This window comes from Neomonachus schauinslandi, chromosome 10 (assembly GCF_002201575.2).
Source record: "Neomonachus schauinslandi chromosome 10, ASM220157v2, whole genome shotgun sequence".
NCBI lineage: Eukaryota > Metazoa > Chordata > Mammalia > Carnivora > Phocidae > Neomonachus > Neomonachus schauinslandi.
Window position 1 is genome coordinate 126155554 of NC_058412.1, and position 23167 is coordinate 126178720.

General features: G+C 43.7%; 1 protein-coding gene across 3 annotated transcripts in view; it reads left to right on the forward strand.

The window, feature by feature from the left end:
• ARFGEF2 (ADP ribosylation factor guanine nucleotide exchange factor 2) overlaps positions 1–23167 on the forward strand; it is a 94965-nt gene that overhangs the window by 67878 nt on the left and 3920 nt on the right. For all 3 annotated transcript variants that reach the window (XM_044918928.1, XM_044918927.1, XM_021685902.2), the window contains 12 exons: positions 4758–4930; positions 7007–7167; positions 8206–8336; positions 8483–8612; positions 10927–11062; positions 12288–12426; positions 12535–12589; positions 14611–14725; positions 17221–17351; positions 19997–20165; positions 21430–21568; positions 22746–22863. In XM_044918928.1, coding sequence (XP_044774863.1) covers positions 4758–4930; positions 7007–7167; positions 8206–8336; positions 8483–8612; positions 10927–11062; positions 12288–12426; positions 12535–12589; positions 14611–14725; positions 17221–17351; positions 19997–20165; positions 21430–21568; positions 22746–22863 — 1597 coding nt within the window. The remainder of the gene's footprint in view (positions 1–4757; positions 4931–7006; positions 7168–8205; positions 8337–8482; positions 8613–10926; positions 11063–12287; positions 12427–12534; positions 12590–14610; positions 14726–17220; positions 17352–19996; positions 20166–21429; positions 21569–22745; positions 22864–23167) is intronic.

Sequence of the window (23167 nt, forward strand, 5' to 3'; positions counted from 1 at the left end):
TGAAAAATGAAAAGCCACTGTCATTGTTCAGATTTGGACCAAGGGGATGAGGCACCATGAGATTGGATTCTGCATACATTTTGAATGGGAAGCCTACAGCATGTGCTGATGAATTAGCTATGGGGCATAAAAGGAAGAAATGTCAAGGATGACTTTCCGGTGTCTGTCCCGACCACTAAAATGAGTCCATGAGATCTGCTTAGAGTGTTGTTTGTTTGTTTGTTTGTTTTTTAAAGAAAATGAAAGCTGGGGCGCCTGGGTGGCTCAGTCGGTTAAGCGTCTGCCTTCGGCTCAGGTCATGATCCCAGGGTTCTGGGATCCAGCCCCACATTGGGCTCCTTGCTCAGTGGGAAGCCTGCTTCTCCGTCTCCTACTCTCCCTGCTTGTGTTCCCTTTCTCACTGTGTCTCTCTCTGTCAAATAAATAAATCTTTAAAAAAAAAAGAAAGCTTACGAGTTCAAAGGCCATAGCCAATGTGGGTCCTTTAGGGTAACAAAAAGGGCAGCAGAAAAGTCTCCCTGATATGTCTGTCTCTCTTTTCTCTTCATCACCTTACTGCTCATTTTAAGAGAAAATAAAGCCCATTCCAGAATCTGGCATCACCCCTGATTTTTATTTTACTTTATTTTATTATTTTTTTTAGAGAGAGAGAGAGCAGGGGGCAGGGGGAAGAGAGAGCATCCTAAGCAGGCTTCACGCCCAGCAAGGAGCCCGACGTGGGGCTTGATCTCATGACCCTGAGATCATGACCTGAGCTGAAATCAAGCGTCCAATGCTCAACCGACTGAGCCACCCGGGTGCACTTCCCCTGATTTTAGCGTATGCGCAGAAATACCCTCCTACCTTTGGGGACACTGTTGTGAGTGCTGAGGAGATGGAGGCCTGATGTGGCAGCCAGCCTAGTTGGCTGGTGACACTGATGGCCAGAGTCCCAGGCCCCCCCGCCCATCCCGTGGCTGCTCAGCCAGCATTTGAAAAGGAACAGAGTGAGTTTAGAATCACACATTGCAGCCACTCTCAGACACTGTTGATGGAACTGTAACTTGCTATAACATTTTCAGAAGCATTTGGGCAATGTGCAAGAACCTTAACATTTCTCTGCCTTTTGACTCAGTAATTCTACACTTCTGTAACTCTTCTAAGGAATTAATTTGAAATACAAAATGTTGTAAATCACACAAAATAATTTTTAAAAAACCAGATCCCACCTAAATATAAAAGAGTGTTAAGTCAGTGTTGGTACAGCCACAACATGGAATACTGTGCAGCTGTTAAAGATGTTCACAATGTTTATGACACGGGAAATCCTTAACAGTTTAGTCAAAAAGGTCGGGTTATGGAATTGGACAGCGTAATAAGGACAGTTTTATCAATCTCTCCATGTGAAATATCATACTGTCATATAAAGGAATTTTTTGTTTCATTATATTTTTCTCTACATTTTCCAAAATGTTTACTGTCCTCACGTTACTTTTAATAATCAGGCTTTAAGCATTTTTTTTTAAGATTGTATTTATTTATTTGACAGAGAGACACAGCGAGAGAGAGAACACAAGCAGGGGGAGTGAGAGAGGGAGAAGCAGGCTTCCCGCGGAGCAGAGAACCCGATGCCGGGCTCGATCCCAGGACGCTGGGATCATGACCTGAGCCGAAGGCAGACGCCTAACGACTGAGCCACCCAGGCGCCCCTGGGCAAAAAGCATCTTAATTTTTTTTTTAAGTAAACTTTTTTTTTAAGATTTTATTTATTTGAGAGAAAGCAAGAGTGAGAGAGCACAAGCAGGGGAAGTGGCAGAGGGAGAGGGAGAAGCAGGCTCCCCACTGAACAGGGAGCCCACTGTGAGGCTCGATCCCAGGATCATGACCTGAGCCGAAGACAGACGCTTAACTGACTGAGCCACCCAGGGGCCCCTTATAATAATATACTTTTTATACAGGGCATGAATTCATGACCCTGAGATCAAGAGTTGGATGCTTAACTGACTGAGCTATCCAAACACCCCGAAACGCATCGCTTTTTTTTTTTTTAAGATTTTGAGAGAGAGGGAGAGCGTGTGAGCAGGGAGAGGAGCATAGGGAGAGGGACAAACAGACTCCATGCTGAGCATAGAGCCTGACACAGGGCTCAATCTCACGACCCTGAGATCAAGAGTCGGACGCTTAACTGAGCCAACAGGCATCCCCCCCGAAAAACATTTTAAAAAGTACATGTAGGGGCGCCTGGGTGGCTCCGTCAGTTAAGCCTCTGCCTTCGGCTCAGGCTCCCTGCTCAGTGGGGAGTCTGCTTCTCCCTCTGCCTGCCGTTTCCCCTGCTTGTTCTCTCTCCTCTCCACCCCCCCATCAGATAAATACATAAAATCTTTTAAAAAATAAAGAAATAGGGCGCCTGGGTGGCTCAGATGGTTAAGCGTCTGCCTTCGGCTCAGGTCATGATCCCGGGGTCCTGGGATCGAGTCCCACATCGGGCTCTCTGCTCCTTGGGAGCCTGCTTCTCCCTCTGCCTCTCTCTCTCTCTGTCTCTCATGAATAAATAAATAAAATCTTTAAAAAAATAATAATAATAAAGAAATAAAAAGTACATGTAGGAGCGCCTGGGTGGCTCAGTCGTTAGTCTGCCTTCAGCTCAGGTCATGATCCCAGGGTCCTGGGATCGAGCCCCACATCAGGCTTCCTGCTCGGCGGGAGGCCTGCTTCTCCCTCTCCCACTCCCCCTGCTTGTTTCTGCTCTCTCTGTCTCTCTCTCTCTGTCAAATAAATAAAATCTTTAAAAAAAAAAAATATGTGTAGAGGGGCGCCTGGGTAGCTCAGTCGGTTGAGCATCCGGCTCTTGATATCAGCTCAGGTCATGATCTCGGGATCATGAGATTGAGCCCACCGTTGGGCTCCACGCTTAGTGTGGAGTCTGCTTGAGAGTCTCTCCCTCTGCCTCTGTCCCCACCCTGCTCATGCTCTTTCCCTCTCTCTCTCAAATAAATCTTAAAAAAGTACGTATAATTCTTCCCAGTGAGCTACTTTTCTTCCCCATGAGTGGGAGGGAGGCAGTCATGAATTCAGTTGTATTATATATTAAAGTCACATAGGTATGTAGTCAGTCCTTTGTTATCTGTGAGTGACATATTTGCTTTGTGGACTCTTAGCTAAGTTTTAACTCTGTTTTGACTTTCTCCTTGCCTTCTCTAAATGACCTCTTATCAGTTAGTGTGGATCCCACAGATGAACATGAATGTTACCATAAGCCAGATGAAATTTGCAAGTCAAGTCTGCAATCCCAAAGCCACTCTAATGGCTTTCAAAGCTAGTGGTGTGGAAGTGATAGGTTGTGTAGCCTTGCTTTTTGTTGTTTGTATGATAATGGAGCTCACCCCATAACTGCACATGTCTTAATAGGTTGCAAGACATACATGCTAACCTTTTGCAAATATCGAGGTAACACCATGTTGAACCTTGCAGCTGCTTCAGAAAATGGGCCATTTTTTCTGTCTTCAGGTTTTGTTTTGTAATAATTAAATTTAAAATTGTGCATCTTAAATTACATATGTATATTCCCATCCATGTATATGTGTTTACCATACACATAAATTCCTGCCTAAAAATCGAAGAGGATATGCACCAAGAATTTAGAAATGGTCATCTCTGCCTGGGAGAATTATGAGTATTATTAGTGTGAAGGTTTTCATCCAGAAAAACTGACCAACAATGCCTTAAACCAGAAGGCTGTGTATTATTACGTAACAAGTCAGAGGCAGGCAGACCCAACTTTGGTTCCATAGCCCAAATTGTCGTTGAGGACCCAGCTTCTTTCTTTTTTGCTATTTTTTTTTTAAAGATTTTACTTATTTATTTGAGAGAGAGCGCAGGGGAGGAAGGGGTAGAGGGAGAGGGAGAAGCAGACTCCCTGCTGAGTAGGGAGCCTGATGCGGACTCGATCCCAGCACCTTGGAATCATGACCTGAGCCGAAGGCAGATGCTTAACCGACTGAGCCACCCAGGTGCCCAAGGACCCTGCTTCTTTCTGTCCCTTTGTCCATCCACAGGATCACTTTTTATCTTTGAGCCTATTGTTTTGTGATGCTGAACAGAGGTTCTAGCTCAAGGCATCATGCTGTGTTCAGAATGGGGATACCAGGAAAGGGGCAGAGCCTACCATGTGTATTTTTTATAAGACAAAACCAAAACTAGTAGAAACCCCTCCCCTTCCCATTCCCACAGATTTTTCTCTTATGTATAATTAGAACTGGTCATGTAGCTCCCCTGGCTGAAAGGGAGGCTGGGGTATTAAGGGCCTGGCACATGAGACAAGATTGTCATGTTGTCTTGTCCTGTTTATGACTGGCTCCCTGTGGTCAGGCATAATGCTGCCTGCATGAAATCGAAGTTCTGTTATCAAGGAGGTGGGAGGGAGGACAGCTGCTGGGAAAGCATCTGACTATCTGCCACAGTGATTGTCTTAATGTTTTTTCTTTTTGTTGTATCTAGTTTTATTTATTTATTTTTTTAAATGAATGTGGATTACTATGTGCTTTTTAAAAATGCAGGTTTTGGGAGGTGCCTGGGTGGCTCAGTCAGTGAAACATCCCACCCTTGATCTCGGCTCAGGTCTTGACCTCAGGGTCGTGACTTCAAGCCCCGTGTTGGGCTCCAAAAATAAAAAATAAAAATGCGGTCTTTTTAATGCACTGCTTCTAAGTGATGCCGTGTTCATTTTTCTTCCCACCATTCAAAGTACAGATGACATGGCTGCCCCATTCTTTCCTTAGGTCTCCAACCATCCGGGACATGGTGATCCGCTGCATCGCGCAGATGGTGAACTCCCAGGCAGCCAACATCCGCTCGGGCTGGAAGAACATCTTTGCAGTGTTCCACCAGGCAGCCTCGGATCATGATGGGAACATTGTGGAGCTGGCCTTCCAGACCACGGGCCACATCGTCAGTAAGTGGCTCTAATGTCCCACCTGCAAGTCTAAAAGGGTGACCACTTTTTCCTGCCTGTTTTACTCTTGTGAAAACACTCCTGGATTGGACATTGGCCTATGAATCATAGGATTTCCCATACCAGGGTTACACCAGTCTACTTTGTCTTGATTGCCACCAATCCCTTCAAAGGACCAGATGCCACTATGCCCTACTGATGTGGATAAATTACTCCCAATAACAGATGGAGCTGAAGTCCCAGTTTGCCTGATACGTGCAGAACGTTCAGTCCCAATAGGGACTGGAACTTTTCTGTCCTGAGAGACATTGCTGGGCTTTTCTGACCCTAAAGGTACTGATGATGGGGCAGGCGAAGGTGCACGAACTCGAGGATACTGACTGTGCAGGAGAATCATTTGATGCTGATGAACATGGAGTCAACAAACTAAGTGGGGGAAAATGTTGTCTGTTAAAGTTAGCAGCTGTGGGTGCTCCTCCAAGGGGTGCCCCAGGTCCATACATTTGACCTCCTGAAAGGTTTGAGGCAAAGTTTCCCAAATATGTAGAAGAAGGTGTTACAGAACCATATGGCGAGTCCATATTGACAATACCTGAGGGACTTGGAGCGGGTCTCTGTAATGGTCTAAAACCTGGAGCTTTAGAAGTATCAGACTGATGTAAAGGATCTGAATTTGGCAAATATGAGGATTTTCCTGATAGCATAGATTCTGGTGTTGACTGAGATGAAACAACAGATCCTCCCCAGAAGGCATGAGCAGAAGTAGGGCTGTTTTCAAACAATGTGCTAAAGGGCCCAAATGGTAAGGGGGCACTGAAATTGGGAGCTGGATGTACTGAATTTTGACAAGCACTTTGTGTACTTAAGGTTGAAGGTAGCTGGACAGAAGAGGGAACACTGTGAGGTCTTTTAATGTGACTGCAACAGATAATTTTGCACTGGAGCTGCATTCTTGTGAGGGGCAGTTGTGCCAGGAGAGGGTGGTCTAATAGCAGGGGTTTCCATTTTAGGAGCAGGCTGGGAGCATCCCATTTGTGTCTGAGGCATAGGGCAAGTCCCTGGGGCAGTAGAAGGCACCGCCACTGGAGCAGAACTTGTTGCTGCTAAAGGAGGGACGGTCATTCTAACTTCCGGGGGAGGAACCTGAGACTGCTGAAGAGGTGGTCTTGGCTCCTGAGAAACACATCCCGGAGGTTGTTGCTGAGCAGAATGAACTGATGAACTCCCAGAAGAACTGCTGCTGTTTGAAAGTCTACTGTTTGTTGTTTCTACTACTGGTGGACTACCTGCTTCCTGTTCAGAGGAAATGCCCCTTTATTTGGAGATGCTGTTCCACAATCCAAAGGGCTGTCTTAGGACAGGAACGGCCGGGGAATTAAAGGAGTGTGCTCAGGATCACCGAACCAGGGCTAGAGCTTTGCCCAGTGCTCAGCTTCTATCAGGCAGACCACTGAGGGCCAGCTTCACACAGAGATCATTGTCCTCTCCATTTCCTCAAGCTCCATCCTAAAATAGTTTAAGTTGAAACGGACACCTTGGCATCCTGGTGAAACTTGGTTTTCTCATGGCTTGTCCTCTCTCACTTCCTTAGGGACACTTGTCAGGTAGGGCCTCTTCAGAGAGTCCTTCCCTGACCCCCAGCCTAAGCAGCCCCTACTGCCTTCTGTCCCCTCACCCAGCACTCACCCAACCTGAGATTATTTTATATTTTATATATGTATTGGTTTAGGCGATTATTGTCTGTTTTGCCCATTGGAGCACGAGTATCGTGAGGCAGGAAATTTAATTGGTCACCTCTGTCCCCAGGGCCCACAACTGTGCTTTGCACATAGTTGGCACTCAGTAAATGATGAATGAATAAGTGAGTGAATGAATATTGGAACTCAGGAACCAGTTTAGCCCAGGCAGTGCCCAATTGATTCATTCCTGAATAATTTAGTAAGAAATGCTATCTTCTAGAGATAGTGACATGCTTTTCTTAGATTTTCGCAGAAGTAGTCCCTTCAGGGTGGGGAGTGTTCGATCCCCATTTTTAAATCTCCTGGTCTTATAAAAAACATGGCTTTGTTTCCGCAGCAACTATTTTCCAGCACCATTTCCCTGCAGCCATCGATTCCTTTCAGGACGCTGTGAAGTGCTTGTCGGAGTTTGCCTGCAATGCCGCCTTCCCCGACACGAGCATGGAGGCGATCCGGCTCATCCGCTTCTGTGGGAAATACGTCTCCGAGAGGCCTCGGGTACATCATTTCCTCTCCTCCCGCTTGGGCACTGAGGAGAAAAGGAATCACAAAGAGCGTTCCAGCTACGCTTTTAGAAATGCATGTTTGCCCTAAATGCTGCCCATTGCTGGGGTTCTACCCCTTCTCTCCTTTTGTATGTATGAAATTACTTCTTTTACTCCTACTGAACTTTTACCGGGTATTCTAATTGTTTTTGTAGGAGATGGGTATTTAGCTTTGAAATTTGGCGAAGTTGAAGAAGCTAGACCTTTCTATTTGAAAGAAAACAAACCTCCCTCTTAAGGAAATGACATTTTACCATTGTGACATGGCTGAGAAGTCACATTTTAAAAAATCACCTTTTGTTTTCTCCCAGAAATGTTTGGGGTTTTTCTGTCATGTCCCACCTTTCCAAAGAGGCCCGCTTGGTTTAAAGGACAGTCTCATACTGAAATTGGGTAGAAATAAGCACGTCTAAACTGTGACGGCCGATACAGATCTCTCCTTCAGATCTTTTCTGTGTATTGATTTATTTAGTTTCCACATTAGACCTATGAGATTGGCAATTATGTCCCCATTGTACAGGGGAGTTGACGGAGGTGCAGAGAGAAATGGCCTAGTGTTGGGTAACCAGAGCTGATAAAGAAATTTCATTACAGCGGATAGTACCACACTTCAAGAGTAGTTACAGATCAAAGGGCTCGAAATCCCAGAGGCAGGGCAGGGAGTGGGGTTTCACATCCAGACTGGAAAGACTTCCAGCTCCTAGCTGCGTGACCTTGAACAGCTGACTTCACGTTCTAGTGCCTAAGTTAACTCAGCAGTGGTCTGCCCACTCAGCTTATTCTAAAACCCACAAAGGTCCGTAGGCATATAACTGCTCGCATGCACTTGGGAGAGGCTTGTGTTTGCCTCCTGGAGATTCCTTATCCTGCCCTTGCTGAATGGATGTTGTTAGGAGGGGGAAATGTGTGGGGCCTTAACCTTCGTGTAGTTCCCTTTTAGGTTCTTCCTTTGCTTGCATAGTCTGTATCTGAGAGGTGACTCTCCTGGCAGGTGCTACAAGAATACACAAGCGACGACATGAATGTTGCTCCTGGCGACAGGGTCTGGGTCCGAGGCTGGTTCCCCATCCTGTTTGAGCTCTCCTGCATCATTAACAGATGCAAGCTAGATGTTCGGACAAGGTAACCATGTCCCGGGACGGTGCCCCTTCCGTCACAGAATGAGCCTCGGTCACCTGCTCACCTGACCCCATGCTCTCCCACTCTCTTCTCTGCTGTTCTTTCCTCCTCACCCCCATCCCTTTCTGCGCCTGTCTTTGTTCCTGCAGAGGACTCACAGTCATGTTCGAGATCATGAAGAGCTATGGCCACACCTTTGAAAAGCACTGGTGGCAGGACCTGTTCAGAATCGTGTTCAGGATTTTTGACAATATGAAACTCCCTGAGCAGCAGTCAGAGGTAGGTGATGACTAACACGGTGCCCTGGATATGGCCGGGGAGGCCTCTCTGCTTTCATCTCCTGCAGGGTTATGTCATCATCCCGACACAACTCTGACATTTTGAGCCCCTGGAGGTGTGTTTTAGAATGGAAACCCTGGGACGGGGTGCCTGGGTGGCTCAGTCGTTAAGCGTCTGCCTTCGGCTCAGGCAGGTCATGATCCCGGGGTCCTGGGATTGAGCCCTGCATCGGGCTCCCTGCTCCGCAGGAAGCCTGCTTCTCCCTCTCCTGCTCCCCCTGCTTGTGTTCCCTCTCTTGCTGTGTCTCTCTCTCTCTGTCAAATAAATAAATAAAATCCTTAAAAAAAAAAAAAAAAATGGAAACCCCGGGGCACCTGGGTGGCTCAGTCGGTTAAGCCTCTGCCTTTGGCTCAGGTCATGATCCCAGGGTTCTGGGATCGGGCCCCGCGTCCCTCTCCCACTCTCCCTGCTTGTGCTCGCTCTCTCTCAAATAAATAAAATCTCTAAAAAAAATTTTTTTAATGGAAACCCCCTTCCAAGCACTCTTATACCAGAATCAACTAGTGCTAAGAAACTGTCCCCATTTGGGGAAGGGCGAGAGGAAATAAGTCACCATGGCCCACCTGCTTTGCCCTCGGGCATTGTACCTGCCAGTTCAACAGGGCACCTGCTCCTCTCAGTTACTTGGTTTATACCAGCTTCTCAGCAGTCAGTAAAAAAATGGAATGTCTCTGGTCCCTAAAAAAAAAACTCATTAAAAGCATTTTTACGGGCACCTGGCTGGCTCAGTTGGTAGAGTGTGTGACTCTTGATGTCGGGGTTGTGAGTTCGAGCTCCATGTTGGGTGTAGAGATTACTTAAAAGTAAAATCTTTAGGGCGCCTGGGTGGCTCAGTTGGTTAAGCGACTGCCTTCGGCTCAGGTCATGATCCTGGAGTCCCTGGATCGAGTCCCGCATCGGGCTCCCTGCTCGGCGGGGAGTCTGCTTCTCCCTCTGACCCTCACCCCTCTCATGTGCTCTCTCTCATTCTCTCTCAAATAAATAAATAAAATCTTTAAAAAAAAAAAAGTAAAATCTTTAAAAAAAAGTTTTGGGGTGCCTGGGTGGCTCAGTTCTTTAAGCATCCGATTCTTGGTTTTGGCCCTGCATCGGGCTCTGCATTCATCAAAGAATCTGCTTGGGATTCTTTCCCCTCTCTCTCCCTCCCCCTTTGCTCCTCCGTGCCCCATGAGCACTCTTTCTCTCAAATAAATAAATAAAATCATAAAAATTTTTAATGAAGTTACAGTTGGAGATGACATTGGCAAATATTAGGCCTTTTTTTTTTTCTTAAGGAAGTTTGATGCCTCTGGTTATCTTTGTTATTTCTTCCCTAGGGATAGAGGGAAGGGGAGAGGATATTCTTTATCAAGATTTTTAGAGAGAGTCACTTTTTTACCTACTTTTAGGAATACCATTATCTACCCCCCCCCGGTATAAAAGCAGCGTAAGTTTAATATGGAATGTTAAGAATATACAGAAAACTCATAATTTTACCATTCAGAAATTAGAGTTAATGTTTTGGCAAATTTCCCTCCGTCTTATGCCTGGTTAAAATATGGTTGAAGTCACAGTCTTAGGTTCAGTCTGCTAATTGTATTTTAAAGTAACTTAAAATTTTCTTCATTATAAAACAAATCAGAGGGGCACCTGGGTGGCTCAGTCAGTTGAGCATCTGACTTTGATTTCGGCTCAGGTCACAATCTCAGGGTCATGAGATGGAGCTGTGAGTCAGACTCCGTGCTCAGCACAGAGTCTGCTTGGGATTCTCTCTCCCTCTCTCTCTCAAAAATAAATAAATAAATCTTTTAAAAAGAAAATCAGAAGACAGAAAAACAAAACATTTGAAAGCCACAGCTTCCACAGGCAACCACTATTAACCCCTTCACATACTGCTTGTGTGTTTTCTTTTTACAAAAATGAAATACCAGGGTCACATGGCTGGCTCAGTCCATAGAGCGTGGGACTCTTTTTGTCATATAGATGCACTTAATTTAGTTGCCGCCTTGCTGGGTATTTGTATCTGTGTTTTCAGTGTGTAAGTGCCAGTGTGGTGTAAACCTCTTTATTCATAGACCTTCACCCTCAGATCTCTGATTCTTTCCTTAGGGTCCATTCCTGCCAGCCGTGTTCCTGCGTCCGTGGGTGTGAGCATTGAAAAGGCTCTTGACACATACTGCCAGATTTCACACCAGAACAGTTTTGCCCATGATGCAGGAGAGTGCCATCTCCCCACAAGGAGAGTGGCCTCAGCATTATCATTTTGTTTTTCCAGAAATCCGAGTGGATGACAACAACTTGCAATCACGCACTCTATGCCATTTGTGATGTGTTCACCCAGTTTTATGAAGCTCTGAATGAAGTGCTTCTGTCTGATGTGTTTGCACAGCTGCAGTGGTGTGTAAAACAAGGTACTCGCTATGCCTCTGGGTGTCATTCTTCTTGACTTAGTTTTTACTGAGAGATTAATTTTTCAATATGTAAAAGCAAGAATGTAATGCGAAGGAGTATGATATATAATTGGTGAAAATGTGTATTTTTACTTAGAGTATCAAAACAATCTCCTCGGGGCGCATGGGTGGCTCAGTCCTTAAGTCTCTGCCTTTGGCTCAGGTCATGATCCCAGGGTCCTGGGATCGAGCCCCACATTGGGCTCCCTGCTCCACGGGAAGCCTGCTTCTCCCTCTCCCCCTCCCCCTGCTTGTGTTCCCTCTCCCGCTGTGTCTCTCTGTCAAATAAACAAAATCTTAAAAAAAAAACAAAACTCCTCAAGCCAGTTTATAAGGCATTTCTTAAAGAAGGGATGTAATTATTACTATATTTTTAAAGATTTGCCTTTGTATATTATGCTGTTTTTTTCTACTTCTGTCTATATTTGAAGTTTTCTGTAATGTTTTTAAAATGGGGTCAGTATTTTTTTTTTTTTTTAAAGATTTTATTTATTTGACAGAGAAAGACACAGCGAGAGAGGGAACACAAGTAGGGGGAGTGGGAGAGGGAGAAGCAGGCTTCCCGCGGAGCAGGGAGCCTGATGCGGGGCTCGATCCCAGGACCCCGGGATCATGACCTGAGCCGAAGGCAGACGCTTAACGGCTGAGCCACCCAGGCGCCCCAAAATGGGGTCAGTATTAACAGCTTCATCAGTGAACATTGTTCATTTGAGTACTTATGTGTAGAGGTAGTGCGTGCTAGGAAAAATGCCCATGTAGCACATTTGACCTGGATTCCATAGATAGTTTTGGCTTAAGACAAAGCTTCAATGTGTTTTTTCAAAAAGTGACTCTGTTTTAAAATAAATGGTAAAACAGTCGATACTGGTATGGCAGTGTTCAGGGGAGATACACGGGTCTAATATTTCTATCCTTTACTAATACATCATATAAGAAGTCAGTTAATTAAGTAGCAAACTGACCTCCTTCCATCCCTAGCAATAAAGCTGTGATAAATAATTTTATCTCTTTATAGCCTACTTAAACAATAAAAGTTTTAATACTGGCTGTATCGTTGCTTCCTTCAATAAGAGCCTGCAGAGCCCCCCATCGTGTCGTCTCCACCTTGCAATACGAAGCATCAGTGCCCTGATGGGAATCAAAACAGCAGTGGAAGTTTCATGATATATGTTGCTTTATTTTGCAGATAATGAGCAGTTGGCTCGGTCAGGTACCAACTGCTTAGAAAACTTAGTAATATCCAACGGGGAGAAATTCAGTCCCGACGTCTGGGATGAGACATGCAGTTGTATGCTGGATATCTTCAAAACAACCATCCCACACGTGTGAGTGTGAATGTGCTTATTGCTGTTTATTTCTGTGCTCAGTAGACATATTAAGACTCCAGTTTGCCTTTCACATGGATCATTTTCCTTCTCTTGCATTCCCTCCAGTTTGCTGACTTGGAGACCTGTAGGAATGGAGGAAGATTCGTCAGAAAAACATTTGGTAGGGTTTTTTGTTCATGTCTTTTCTTTGATCTCATATTATAGTAAAAAATTAAGGAACCCAAACAGTTTGTGCTTTTCTGATGAGAAGTGAATAAAAAAGGTTATAAGATTTAAAAACTAGGGGCGCCTGGCTGGCTTAGTCGGTGGAGCATTCAGCTCTTGATCGCAGGGTCGTGAGTTCAAGCCCCACGTTGGGTGTAAAGATGTCTTAAGAAAAAAAAAGAGGGCACCTGGGTGGCTCCGATGGTTAATGCTCAGGTCATGATCCCAGGGTCCTGGGATTGAGTCCCGCATCGGACTCCCTCCTCGGCGGGGAGCCTGCTTCTCCCTCTCCCACTCCCCCTGCTCATGCTTTCTCTGTCTGTCAAATAAATAAATAAGATCTTGAAAAAGAAAAAAAAAGATTTAAATCTATATATGTTCATTAACATCTTTTTTAGAAAGTACAAAAAAATAAGTCACCTCACCCAATAAAAACCATAGTTTACATTTCTAGTTCTTTCTTTGTGTAACGGCACATATCTAACCCACATATGTTTGAAATTCAGGAGCACTTGGCACATAATGTTTTACCTAACAACATGTGAGCATTTTTCAAGATTTCTTAAATATTCTCTGAGAGCAGATTTTTTAGTGGCTGTACATTATTGTAATCTATTTAACAAATTCTCTTTTGCTGGACTCTCAGTTCTGGTGTTCTGCTGATAGAAATAATGCCTTGGTATAATTATCCTTATTTATTATCCTCTTAAATAACGAGTGCTTTCCTCTACACCAGTGAGATAGTGGTTCTTATTTTCTGTGTGAGGCCACATAGAGAAGTTCTGATTCAAGTCTCACTTTTAAAACCTTGGTGTACAGGGGCTTTGTATTAACGTCTATTCCCAAATAACCATAAGGCCATTAGATTTTTTTTTTTTTTGAAGATTTTATTTATTTATTTCACAGAGAGAGACAGCAAGAGAGGGAATACAAGCAGGGGGAGTGGGAGAGGGAGAAGCAGGCTTCCTGCCGAGCAGAGAGCCCAATGTGGGGCTCGATCCCAGGACCCTGGGATCATGACCCGAGCCGAAGGCAGATGCTTAACGACTGAGCCACCCAGGCGCCCCAAGGCCATTAGATTTTAAAAGGCATTTGGGGGCGCCTGGCTGACTCAGTCAGAGGAGCATGCAACTCTTTCCTTTTTTTTTTTTTTTAAGATTTTGTTTATTTGACAGAGAGCAGAAGCAAGGGGGAGCAGCAGAGGGAGAGGGAGAAGCAGGCTCCCCGCTGAGCAGGGAGCCCGATGTGGGACTCAATCCCAGGACCCTGGGATCATGACCTGAGCCAAAGGCAGACACTTAACCAACTGAGCCACCCAAGCACCCTGGAGAATGCAACTCTTAAGCTCAGGGTTGTGAGTTCAAGCCCCACATTGGGTGTGGAGCCTACTTTAAAAAAAAAAAAAAAAAGGCATTTGGTATATAGCAACTTAAAAAATGAAGCACCTTATTTAAACATTTTTTTGTTTGTTAACTGCCTTCTGTCAACATTTTAAAAAGCTAGCTATCACACTAGAATTTTTGAGCTTGTCCTCATTAATTTGCTACACTTATGTTTTCTGGTTGTTTTTTTTTTTTTTTTAAGGAGGCTCCACTCCACGCTGGGCTTGAAGTTCAGACCCTGAGTTGGGGTTTGAACTCATGACCCTGAAATCAACTGAGATCAAGAGTCGATGCTCAACTGGCTGAGCCACCCAGGCGCCCCATGTCACATTCATTGTTAAATCATAATATATAAAGAAATACCTTCTAAGTAGGAATAAGAAAATGTGAAATTTTAATGGGAGGGAGAAAATACGTGACATTAGTAATCTCTCCTATGTAGCCTAATTAAGCAGGCAGTATAATTTTACTTCAAGCTAAGCAAAGCGCTTAAATTCAGGTTGGCCCCCAGTGTCAAAACAGGTGCATATCTGCCCAGGTACTGAACTGTGGATAAAGAAAGTGAACATTGTATTTCTCTCTGGGTTGCTTGTAGGATGTGGATCTGGACCGCCAGTCTCTAAGCAGCATAGATAAAAACGCCTCTGAGAGAGGCCAGAGCCAACTCTCTAACCCAACCGATGACAGCTGGAAAGGTAGACCATATGCAAGTAAGGCCGCTTTTTTTAGTTGTTTTCATTTATTTATTTTAAATAGGTAACACGCTTACGTATTCAAATATTCAGAAGGTACAAAAGGTGAACATGATAAGCCTTTCTTCCACCCCGTGCCTCAGTCTGCCAGTCCCTTCTTTGTGGCAGCTTGTGTCACCAGTTTCTTGTGTGCATTTCCGACTGTTATCCGTATGCAAGAAAGAGCATAATATCCATAAATACATGTGCATGTGTGCGCATGAATTCCCCTGTCCTTTTTATACAAATTACAGAATACTATGTGTATTCTTTTTTTACTTAGTGTATTTTTGAGACCATTCAAAATCAGTACCTAAAAAGCTTTCACATTCTTTTATACTATTTATTATATGTCATCCCAGGATATAGATGTACTATTATTTGCTTAATTGGGTTCCTACTAATGGATGTTTATATTATTCCCCATCTTTTTCTGTTACAAACAGTACTACATTGAATCACCTAATAATGTGTGTCATTCATGAGTTTATCTATATAATAAATTCCTAGCAGTAGGACTGCTGGGTGAAGTGCACTTGCCATTTTGACAGATAATTACAGATTCCTGTTTACATGATCCTCAGGAACACAGGTGATACTTCCTATCTTTGGAGTAGTTTTAATTTGCAGTTTTCTAATTATGAGTGAAACTGAGAAGTTTTTCATGTGTTTAAGAACCTTTCTATTTTTTCATCATCTCTTCAAATCGTTCCTCATTTTATATTGGCTGTTAGTCTTTTTATTGGTTTGGAGGAGCTTTTCATGTGTTAGAGATCCCTTTTCTCTTTTATCAGTTTGTCAGTGTTACTTGTGGTCATGTTTTACTGTCACTTTAAAAAACAGGTTTAACAGTCACTATGAGGCAGGCAGTGCACTGTGTGTTTCATGTGTGTGATCTCGTGTAATCATCCCTCTAGCCCTTTGAGGAGGTACTGTTTACATTTGCGTGTACTGGGACCGAGACGGATAACGTGACTTGCCACTGTGCAGTAGAGTTGGGATTCAGACACACTTTTAGCTGACTGAGAGACTGGAACATTCCTGGTTTTGTGGTCTGGTCTCTTTCCAGCTGTGGCCCTGTTGTTTTTCTTCAGACACGCCAGGCTTTTGGTGTCGACACTGCCGTTAACTTTTGCAGCAGTGTATTAGACACAGCCACGTGTGGCCACCAACTCTCTTTGAAGGCATAAAACATAACCACCCTTGGAATCCATTAAAAAGGCACCATGTTGGACACTCACACGCCGTTCCTCACTATCTGCAGCATAACCAGGGTCTCTGCAGGGGCCAGTGAGCAAGGTCTGCTGCCTCATCAGCTCCAGATAAAGGTTTGGCTTGTGTGGGAGTGTACACGTACAGTTCTTTAAATAGAGCCACTCTTGGTGCAGCAAGAGGTTTGTGCTCTGAGAGGTGCCTGGAACTTGAGACCCCTGCCCTTCCTCCTGGGAGCATGCTCCCACTTGCCCAGAGCAGCCCGCCGTGTGGGCATCAGCTCAGTGAGTGGGCAGTAGGCACATTCGCACACCACTTGGACTGTTTCTTCCCTTGTCATTTGTAGTCCAAGGTGACGTCACTAAATTGGCATAAATTAAATGTACATGTGCTGCAACTCCACCATATTCTTTAATTAAAACATTCTACATGGAGAATTTATATAAATTCACACACACACACACAAAATTTCACAGTCACTTTCCAAAACTTGAAGATGATCCATCCTCCTTGTTTGCCATCACTAAACACTTCATCTAATGATTTCAACATTCTGATTCTATAACAATAAGTTGAAAAAGGAATCTCTACTTTCATTATAGTCAAATCAGTCACCAGTGAAGTGCCCAACATGGGCTGCCGCCCCTGCACCCAGGGAGTGAGAAGACAAAGATGGAGGGAAGAGATATTAGCCAGAGTCTAGTCAGTAGGCAGAAATCACACCAATAATTTGAACAGAGAAGATTCTTGAGGGAAACAGAAGCAGATACACCTCCAGAGCAGACAGAAAGCGATTGGGAACTAAGAACGGAAAAGAGCCCCATCCCCTCAAGACTGACAGCCAACCACTTTGGAGAGTCTGGCTGCTGCAGGAACCTGGGCCTGGAGTGCTTAGGGCACAGTCCGGAGCTGTCTGTAGGAGTCCCTGCAGGTGGCAGAGAAGCTTGTTGGAAGATAGGGTCCCTGCATAGCTGACTCCTCCCCTCAGGTCTTTGCTCACGTATCACATTTGCAGAGAGCCCTTTCCTGACCAGCTTGTTTAAACTTGCAACCCCACCCCGACACCATCTCTACCTCATCCCTATTCTTACCTTTGTCATCGTCATTTGACATCTGTCTCTGCCATGGGGTTTTTGTCCAGCTTATTCACTCTTCTGCCACAGCATCAAGAACCATGCCTGAAACGTAGTAGGAGCTCTGGGAATACTTAATTCAACACTGGCTGAATCATTATTAGGGTTAATCTTTATCATCTAATATAGATCAGAAACTGTTTGCCAGCCTCCTCATCAAGTGTGTGGTCCAGTTGGAATTGATACAGACCATCGACAACATCGTGTTCTACCCTGCAACAAGCAAAAAGGAAGATGCAGAACACATGGTTGCTGCCCAGGTAATAAGACCAGCTTTGAGAAGGACGTCCTTGTGTGCAGGGACGTTGCTCAGATACAGTGCTGTGCTGGAGCCAGCTTGAAGTGGCACGCAGCTCCCCGGCCCTTCCTCCAGTCATGGCATATTGGTGGCTTGAGAAATTGGCTGTGATATTTATACCACGGAAATCAGCAAACACTAAAAATCAGGGCTTTTTTTTCTTTTTTCTTTTCTTTAAATTTCCCAGAAAGCCAATTTACCAGCATCCTACTGTTGGCCTGCCAGCCCCACCTTGGGTGCTTTGGAAAAAGAGTGTTATTAATCAGGGGGATTATCCCTCATAATTGGTGTACAATTTAACCATAAATAACAGAAAACTATATGGATAAAGATACCAGTTTTTCCTTTAAAGTTTACTTTGTATGTACAGCCTTTTGTATAATATGTTATTCTTGGAGACGGAGGATTGAGTATCCAAAAGTTGGACAGTAACATTACACCATAGGTTGTAAATGTAAGTGCTTCAGGGGCTAGCAGATCCTGTGAATGAGTGTTCAGATTTTTGTATATTCACAAGAGTTGTGCAAACCTCACCGCTGTTTAATTCCAGAATATTTTTATCATTGCCAAAGTGAATGCCCTCATAATTAGCAGTCACTCCCCCTTCCGTCTTCAGCCCAGCCCTTGACAACCACTAATCTACTTTCCGTCTCTATGGATTTGCCTAATCTGGATATTTCATATTTAATAGAATCCTATAATATGTGAGCTTTTGTGTCTGGCTTCTTTCACTTAGCATAATGTTTTCCAAGTTCATCCACATTGTAGCCTGTATATGTAGCATGTAACATCCATGTTGTTACATATGTGTGGATGTGTGTTCATATATAAAGTAATATTCCATTGTAAGGCTGTACCACTATTTTGTTCATCCAGTCATCCATTGACAGACATTTAGGTTGTTCCCATTGTCTGGCTATGGTGAATAACACTGCTGTGAACATTTGTATACAAGTTTTTATGTGGACATGTTTTTAATTCTCTGGAGCACGTACATAGGAGTGGAATTGCTGGGTCATGTGTTAACTCTGTGCCTTCCTTTTTGAGGAATTGCCAGACTGTCTTCTAGAACAGCTAGCCTATTTTACCTTCCCAGCAACAATGGATGAAGTCTCTAGTTTCTCCACATCTTCATCAATAGTTGTTATTGTCTTTTTTTTCTTTTTTTTTTTTAATTGTCACAGTCATCCCAGTGGGTGAGAAGTGGTATCTCACTGTGGGTGTTGGTTTCTGTTTCCCTAGTGATGTTGAGCATCTTCTGTATTTATTGGCCATTTGTGTATCTTTGGAGAGATGCTATTCAAATCCTTTGCTCATTTTTAAATTGGATATTTTAACTTTCTAACATTGAATCGTTAGAGTTTTTATATATTCTGGATACTAGTTCCTTATCAGATACATGATTTACAACTATTTTCTTCTATTCTGTGTATTGTCTTTCCAGTTTCTTGATGGTGGCCTGTGAAGCACAAAAGCTTTTAGTTTTAATGAAGCCTGAGTTACTATTTTTAGGAGTTTCATAATTTTAGCTTTTACGTGTAGGTCTGTGATCCATTTTTTAGTTCATTTTGTGTTCATTTTGCTTAGTTCATTTACCTTTATTGTTTTGCCCGTGGATATCCAGTTGTCCCAGCACCATTTATTGTAGAGCCTGTTTTTACCCCAGTGAATTGTTCTGGCACCCATGTTGGAAATCACTTGACCCTAAATATAAGGATTTATTTCTGGGCTCTCAGTTCTGTTCCACTGACCTATATGTCCATCTTTATGCCAGTACCACAGTGTCTTGAATGAAATTGGAAGTATGAGTCTTCTAACTTTGTGCTGCTTTTATCAACATTGTTTTGACTATTCTCTGTTACTTGTGCTTCCATATGAATTTTAGGACCAACTTGTCAATTTCTGCAAAGTAGTAATCTGGGATTTTGATAAGGATTGCACTGGATCTATAGATCAATTTGGGGAATATTGCAAACTCTACTTTTTTTTGTGATCTCTAGTTTAGAAGAAGAATAGTTCCATTCCTAGAAGGCTCAACAAATAGAAAATCCCTAAGTATGTCTTCCATTTTAGGCAACATGTTCAATAAAATTTCTAGCATTTTATACCTATTTTTATATTTTTTTCCCTTCACATTTGAAAACACAGTTGTTGAGCTTACTATGTTCATTCATCACCTGGTGAAGCTAAAGATGCCACTCAGGCTTCACTTGGCAGTTTCTGTCTTTCATAGTATGTTGTGAGACTCACACTTTCTATCACATACAATACAGTTTGACTTTCTCGTTTTCTAATTTTGTTATAAAATATAAAGAGAGGACAGTGCAGTCCTGTAGTGAAATAACTGGAGAAGCACATGTTCATGTTCATGCAACGAAGGCGGTCCTGACAAAACAGAAAAATGGGCCCGCAAAGCCTGATGTCAGGCAGGAGCTGGGCATAATTCTTCCCCTGGCCGGTGAGCAGAGTCTAACAGAGAAATGTTCAGAGTGGTGAGGAATGAAGTGTGTGATTCTCAGACAGAGGATGACTTCTGGCAAGTGAGGACTGCCTCGATGTCCAGAACCAGCCCATCCTCATGTAGCTCTCCCACCCTCCCCTCTCTAGCAAGACACGCTGGATGCAGATATCCACATAGAGACGGAGGATCAGGGCATGTACAAGTGCATGTCTTCCCAGCACCTGTTCAAGCTGCTGGACTGCTTGCAGGAGTCCCACTCATTCTCAAAGGCCTTCAACTCCAATTACGAGCAACGGACTGTCCTGTGGAGAGCAGGTAAGGCTACACAGCAGCTAGGATAGGCAGCCACACTGGTCACCATCCTAAAATATTAAAGCCTTTGGGAAACTCCTGATATTTTACACTTAGCTGGAATAACTCGCCAGATATTTTCATGCTTGAGGGGAAAAGAAGGACATGCTGGATACATTCCATCCCAGTACCAGGAATATGGCCTGGCACATGGGAGATTTTCAGGAAGTATTTGATGGAAAAATGAATTGATAGATAGAGCCCTGAACTGATCTAGCAAACCAAGACATTTTACATTACGTTACAATTGTGTAGTTGGGGCGCCTGGGTGGCTTAGTTGGGTAGCATCTGCCTTCAGCTCAGGTCATGATCCCAGCGTCCTGGGACCCAGCCCTGCATCGGGCTCCCTGCTCAGGCAGAAGCCTGCTTCTCCCTCTCCCACTCCCCCTGCTTGTGTTCCCTCTCATGTTGTCTCTCTCTCTCTCTGTTAAATAATAAAATATTTTAAATAAATAAAATTGTGTAGTTAAATATGATATAAAAATTGTGGTAGTCCTGGAGAAACAGAAAGCATTCATACATTTGCTGAGGCTTTTAGGGGTTCTCTCTACCACCTCCAAAAATACATACATAAACCCTGGAGGTAAGTGATATATGCAAGGTGACAGTGGGAGTCTCATTTTGTGAACTTTGCACAAAAGTGATCTTTATATAATTTTTGTATTGTTACCATTGCTGGGTAACCATTAATTTTCTTCCCAAATGCTATTTTAATCCACAATTTCATAATGTCATTTTTCTTTATGGCTTTAACATGTCTAGATGTTTGTTGTTGTTTTTTTAAGATTTTATTTATTTATCTGACAGAGAGAGAGAGCCAGAGAGCACAAGCAGAGGAAATGGCAGAGGGAGAGGGAGAAGCAGGCTCTGCACTGAGCAGGGAGCCTGATGCGGAACTCGATCCCAGGACCCTGGGATCATGACCTGAGCCGAAGGCAGACGCTTAACTGACTGAGCCACCCGGGCACCCCGTGTCTAGATGTTTTATGCCTTTGCCTGTGATAAGGTTTTGCTTGTGAGAGTGGTTTACACATCTCTGTGGCTGATTAGTACTGCTTTAAGAAAATGTGATTAAGAGTAATGTTATATGTCAATTATACTTCAATTGAAAAAAAGAATGTGAAATATTTCTTTCAGTGTTCCCTAAAGTAACTAGATTAGGTTCCTGCATGATTTCTCAGCATTATCCTAGAAGTGTGCGTTGTTTATATGACTGTCTAATCTCTAGGTTTTAAGGGCAAATCTAAACCTAATCTTCTAAAACAAGAAACCAGCAGCCTGGCCTGTTGTTTGAGGATCCTGTTTCGGATGTATGTCGACGAGAACCGCAGAGATTCCTGGGAGGAAATACAGCAGCGACTTTTAACGTAAGAAGATTGGTTTCTGATTAAATGTCTTATCCATAAAACACAAAATGCATCACAGTAATACTCTGAATTGAAACAAATAAGAGAAAAATACCTATGTGCTGACACTCTCACAAGCTGCTTTCCTTTTTGCTTCTTCCTTCTATTTGCTGACACTTGTATTTCACTTTTCTTAATGCCCTGAATAGGGCAGGACCTCATTTCTTTCAGAAGTTTCTTAAGGCACAGAAACACGGACAGTAAAAAGTGCTGAGAGCTCAGAATCAGCAGGCCCGGAGTGAAGTCCCTTTAGGGTGATGTCGGCTCTAACCTCCAACCCTCTCTCCTTCCCAAGAGGAATGTATTGGAATCATGTGGATTACCAGGGTGTCCTGACTTGGATTATGCAGAAATGCAGCAATGGGGAGATAGTGGGATGGCATGGAGAGAGCCTCAGACAGAAAAGTGATCTTCGCCACCCAGCTCCCTGTGAGCAAGATGCTATGCCTAAGCTCTTTTCACTCTTTCAAGACTTAAAACCATTAACATGCAGTGTTGACAGCCATGTGATAAGACATGCACTCTCCTGTACTGCTAGTAGGGATGTACAGGGAGGGGATTTTTCCAGAAAGCAGGTGGCATTAAAATCAGGAGCCTTAAAATGTTAAGTTTCTCTCTTTTGACACAGTAATCCCACTGGTATGGAATCTACTTAAGAAAATGTCTTAAGGGGCACCTGGGTGGCTCAGTTGGTGGAGGATGCAGCTCTCCATCTCAGGGTCGTGAGTTTCAGTCCCTGCGTTTCAGCCCCACGTTGAGGGTGGAGATTACTTTAAAAGAAGAAAAAGTAGCAATCCTATGTGACAGGGGAAGAGAGAGAAAGGCAGTGTGTAGTCAACTCTGGATGATCGGCTCTGTGTTCATTGTGTGGCAAACGCTGACTGGGCCCAAAGCTGTGAGCAGGCCCTGGGCTAAGCAAACATTCAACACGCTGGTTTCATTTAAACTTCACAGCAACACCCTGGGTTTGGTACAATTATTTATCCCTGTTTTACAGTCGAGGAAACTGAGACTTAGTGATTTGCTCCAGATGGCATAGTACTTATTTACTTGTTGCAAGAACAAAGAGTTCTCCACTGCAGTAGAATGTGAGAGGTTAATGTGTTTGACGTGTCTCCCCCTCTCTTGATTCGTCTAGCGTGTGCAGTGAGGCCCTTGCCTATTTCATCACAGTGAATTCTGAGAGCCATCGGGAGGCCTGGACAAGTCTTCTGTTGTTACTTCTAACAAAAACCCTCAAAATAAACGATGAAAAGGTAAAACCAGGAAACTCTAATGTCCCCACTAGGACCTAGGTTTGGGTTCCTTTTTACTCAGTTTAAAGTAACGATTTCCTCATTTCTTCCAAGGATGGTTACATAACTAGCACCGTTCTAGATTCATTAGAGGACAGTTCATTCATTACAGACAAGGATGCTGTAGCATACTAGGGCGCTCTCCCTCTCTCTCAAAGAACCCCAGTTGAGAAAGGCTGATGTTGAAACCACGCACATAGTAGTTAAACTGCTGCAGGGGTTTTGAGGGCAGCTGTGTTGGAAAAGAGGGTCCAGATAGTGAAAC